This window comes from Frankliniella occidentalis, unplaced genomic scaffold, assembly GCF_000697945.3.
Source record: "Frankliniella occidentalis isolate FOCC.00 unplaced genomic scaffold, Focc_3.1 Scaffold14, whole genome shotgun sequence".
Lineage (NCBI taxonomy): Eukaryota > Metazoa > Arthropoda > Insecta > Thysanoptera > Thripidae > Frankliniella > Frankliniella occidentalis.
Genome location: NW_026267144.1, coordinates 2807827 through 2812099, shown reverse-complemented (window position 1 = coordinate 2812099; position 4273 = coordinate 2807827). Strand labels below are relative to the sequence as shown.

At 43.6% G+C, this 4273-nt stretch overlaps 1 protein-coding gene across 2 annotated transcripts; it reads right to left on the bottom strand.

Moving 5' to 3' along the window:
- Nucleotides 1–6: 6 nt before the first annotated feature.
- Nucleotides 7–2729, bottom strand: LOC127748805 (circadian locomoter output cycles protein kaput-like). Of its 2 annotated transcripts, XM_052263733.1 has the most exons (10): nucleotides 2482–2729; nucleotides 2177–2221; nucleotides 1786–1934; nucleotides 1489–1580; nucleotides 1328–1417; nucleotides 1117–1234; nucleotides 948–1043; nucleotides 792–870; nucleotides 585–716; nucleotides 7–487 (listed from the first exon to the last, which is right to left on the bottom strand). In XM_052263733.1, the coding sequence occupies exons 1-10, from the start codon at nucleotides 2520–2522 to the stop codon at nucleotides 310–312; spliced, it is 1020 nt and encodes a 339-aa protein (XP_052119693.1). In that variant the 5' UTR covers nucleotides 2523–2729; the 3' UTR covers nucleotides 7–309. The 2 variants fall into 2 exon arrangements, with proteins under 2 accessions (XP_052119693.1, XP_052119694.1); XM_052263734.1 differs by lacking the exon at nucleotides 1786–1934.
- Nucleotides 2730–4273: the final 1544 nt, after the last annotated feature.

Below are 4273 nucleotides of genomic sequence, written 5' to 3'. Positions count from 1 at the left end.
GTCCAGTCATGGAGAATGACGACCCTAAAAGAGTTTAAACAGGCAATCACTAACTGAGAATGACTTTAGATGCAAACCACTCAAAGCGTGGACGGAGAGCTCACCGGGGAAATGAGGATGTTAGGCGGAACTTGGTCTTTCGCACGCCCGGGTCGGTGTCGCGCCAAGCTCTGGCACACCGAGCCGGCCAGCTGACCAGCTGAACGTCAAAAGTGGAAGGGGGGAGGGAAGGGGACAAGCCGGAGTGCACTCGACGCACAGACAACGCCATCCCTCGGCACTGCCGAAAACCTTTGTGCGATGGGTTGCCTACGCGCCGGGCGCCTTGAACCCAAAAGTCACGGGGGACCGTGACACAAGAGCTATGGTTTGATACTTACATGCTTCATGGCATGTTACAACTTTGTCTAAATCATCAATGTGATAATAGTCATAACCAGAAGTACCTAAAACTTCAAAAGGCAAGTAACCAATGATTGGTGGTGCCCTGAAACAATATGATACAGCAAAATGGCATAGATGTAAAAATAAGAGAGTTACAGGCAAGAACTTCAAGTAAGACAAAAAAAAAAAAAAAAACTTACCTGTGGTCTAAAAAAAGAAACTTCCATTCAAGGCTATGCCTGGAGGTGAATTCACTCTTTACAGAATCAACAAGAGCCATTTCCCTGATTAACTGGGGTTGATGTAAACGGCCAGTGCCAACGAAAACAAGCCTGAAAATATTTCAGAATTGGAAGAGTAAAAAATAAGGCAAGAGGAAGGCACAAATAAAAAGGCATACACCATACCTTGTATCTGTGTCACTTGAGAAGCCACTAATGCACATTGAATTAATATTGTCTGCCTCATGGTTATCAATATCTGAGCCTGGGAATAAAGGGTGAAAATAAATCGAGAGCATTTCTCCAACGACAGAAACTACTCTTACACAGACTAATACTTACGAAAATATCCAACAAATTGGACTAGTTCATAAGTTATTTCACCTCGTGAATCTAAATCCCCTCTTCTTACATGACAAGTAAAGGACAGTTGATTTTCTGTGAATGAAAAACAGGATAGTTGTATTCAAAGTAGAAGACTAATAACCAGAGGTCTAAAGAACTCTTATACCTTTACTATTATCATAACTTGGATCAACAGATACATTAGGTTGAAGCATGAGGTTGTATAGGTCGGTTTGATCCTCTTCAAACACTATATCATACAAGGATGTGTTCAGAAGATCATTCTAAATGGGCAAAAAAGAAGAAATATATCAGCTTTCAAGAAATTTGACACTTTATCTGAAAGATTCACTAAAAAGGTTAAGATAATTGCTTACAGGACAGTGACCTAGGAGGGATGTGACACTTTCTGAGACATAAAATATTTTACCAGTGGCAGAAAATACAAGAATGAAGCCATCGACTGCCTACAAATATAATTTGGCATTAATATACAAATAGAGTATGATTAGAAACGTCCATAGCAACTGTTTCATACCTCCAAGACAAGATGAGTAAATTCCTCATTTGAAAGGAAAGATGGTTTCCAGTCTTCTTGAATTTCATGGGCTCTAGATCTCACTGATATTTCTAAAAAGAAAAAAAAAAGATGAAATATAATTGGATAAACATAATGAAAAATTGTTGATGAACCAAAACGATGCATTACAGAGCTACAAAATATCTTTAACTGAGAGGTGAACAAAAAGACTGAAATAAATCATTCACTCACACTTTGGGATCTAATAACCAAGTCTGAAACTATGTCTAGCTTTCTATGTCAAATAAAACTCACCATTATGATTTTTTAAAAATGAAATTGTTGACTTGAGAACAGTAGATTTGTCCATTTTTCTATTGTTAGTAGAAACCATGGAACTGAGTTCATTAATAAGCATGTTAAATTGATCTCGCCGTTTTTTCTCACTAAGGTTGCGTGATTTCCTGTGATTAGAAATTTTTTATCTTAGTAATTATGCAAAGAGGTTTAGAAATTTAAAGAAGCCTGAATTCATGACTACTTCATGCATTTGAACAAAAGTTTCGAATAGTGTTTTTATTGAAAGGATTAGCTATTTGACAAAATAGCTCATCAGATTCAGTATTTTTTTGCTAAGTTAGTATAAATTAGTTAAGTCAAAGCAGAATCAGATACATACAAATGAAAAAACGAACTCCAAACTTACCGTTTAGTATCATCCTTGTCATCAGTATCATCATCCATTGCATCACTACAAAAATAATTATTTGTTAATTATAGAAGGAAGCAATAGCTTCATATGTTTCTTAACAGAGACAATAATTCCAAAAATCAGTAATAAGTAGTAAACCGATACAAGAGCTCAACAAAACAAACTCAGCAGTACCAGTATACGAATGGGTACAATACTGTGCACACATTTCAAATGTGTTTACCGTAACAAAGAATTTGTTATAGCACTTCGTAAAAAGGCAATAAGTTCCAGCTGATTTGGAGTTTGTTGATACTCACTCTGATTTGCGATGTGCACTTTGGTTGACGTAACTGGTCATTGTGAGAACGGCCACAGATTCTTCTAATTCACGTTAACAGGTGATATTAGTACGTAGATAAACAAGCAATTTATGTGAACACAAAATGTTTCTCAAGCATTGACATGACGAGGTAAATATGCGATGTTTTCCAACTTTAACTAAGACGTAACAAGTAGTTTGGGCTCCGACATCTTAGCACTGTGTAGATCAGTACAGGTTATAAACTTGTTCGTGGGCAAACCTTGTTTTTCATTTACAATATAGAAAGCAAACTCTATCTATGTCGTAAAATTTCAGTTTTCTTATTTATAAAACACAAGTATTTTCATCCTCAAGATGAAAAACTAGACACAAAAGTAATTAAATTACCTGGACTTAGGTTTCGTGTAGTGGCAAAACGTTAGTCTAGAAGTTGTCTGCTACAAGGGGCGCGGAAATTTAAACGAGCGGAGTCGACCAACAAAGTAGGATTGCTGAAGTTGAAGACATCCTTCCCTCAACCTGATCCAGAGGAGTCTCTTTGCTAAATTATTTGGCCTGTTGCGTATACTCAACGAAAAATCAGGACCAGATGCATGCACGAAATCACGATATTTGCCAGACCAAAAGAACTTTCCTGTCTGACCTCGTTCGTTGCACACGCTTTTTTTACAAACATGACCCCGCTGAGCTACCATGCCCCCCCCCCCAAACCTCGGCCCCCTCTTGCTATCGCCCGGGCTGGACCACTGATAAGCCGCTTCCTCCAGAACCTCTCCCTGGCTGTGTGGTATCCGGCATGACTTGTGGCCACCTTGTTAGTGGCCTCCCAGCCAGAAACGCCGTCTAAGGTGACCATTTAAGCGTCTAGGAGGACCATTTAGACGTCGAAATAGCCCCCTTAGACGTCTATGAGACATGGTATTTCTGGCTGGCCTGGTGCCACGACACCACCGTGGCTGGTACTGTGAGTTCTATGAGGGCGTGCCTGTCACTGTGCTCCCCGTTTGTCCAGAGTAGAGCAAGCCGGGCATGCCGGGCCGAGGTCAACAGACTGGCAGAGTGGAAACTGAAACTGTCGAGGGAAGCTGCTTAGACAATATGCATCTTTCGTGACCAGAGTCTCGGGTTGGATGTTGTTATTCCGTGACGGTGGAGGTGACTGACTCTTCCCTCACGCCGCGCGATGCGCAGCCGATAGATTCCGCCTATCCGGGTCCGAGCGTGCACTGCTCGATCAATTTATCCCGGAAAAGAAATTAGAATCACGGGAACGCTGCTCGGGCACGTCGTAGCCGGAGGAGCCGGGCGCCGCGCTGCTCATGACGAATTGGAGCGTCTGCGCCTCGGCCTTCCCCCAGTCTTTGGCACGGGGCGCGGCGGCCCTTGACGTGAACCTGAGCCCCGGGACTGAGGACCGAAACTCCATCTCTTTCTCTCTGGCTGTCATTCGGGGCGAGAGGTGAATGGAAAGAAGCGCCCTGGCTGAGCTGCGAGCTCCGCGACAGAAGGGCTGCCCGTTAGGCTGCCCGGGGCCCGGGGGCGCCTCTCGGCTGCACCACCAGGGCCAGGGCCGGCGCCCGGCCACGCCGCTCAAGCTGATAACATCGAATCTGCTGGGCGCCTCCAACGCCCCGCCCTGCCCCGTCCCGCCTGCTTCTGGGAATCGCCTTATTTGTATTCCGGACATGGCCGGGCGCTATTCATTTGGAAACACTATATCGGGGCGACGGCGGCGGGGCGCGGCGCGAGTCGGACGCGCTGGTGTGTTTGGTGAGTAGCCCCCCCCC

Coding starts and splice junctions, on each gene's coding strand:
- LOC127748805 (XM_052263733.1), bottom strand. CDS start 2,522: ATGACCAGTTACGTCAACCAAAGTGCACATCGCAAATCAGA. Junction 1,235..1,327: donor CCCTCCTAGGTCACTGTCCT/GTAAGCAATTAT, acceptor TTGCCCATTTAG/AATGATCTTCTGAACACATC. Junction 488..584: donor TTTCTTTTTTTAGACCACAG/GTAAGTTTTTTT, acceptor ATATTGTTTCAG/GGCACCACCAATCATTGGTT.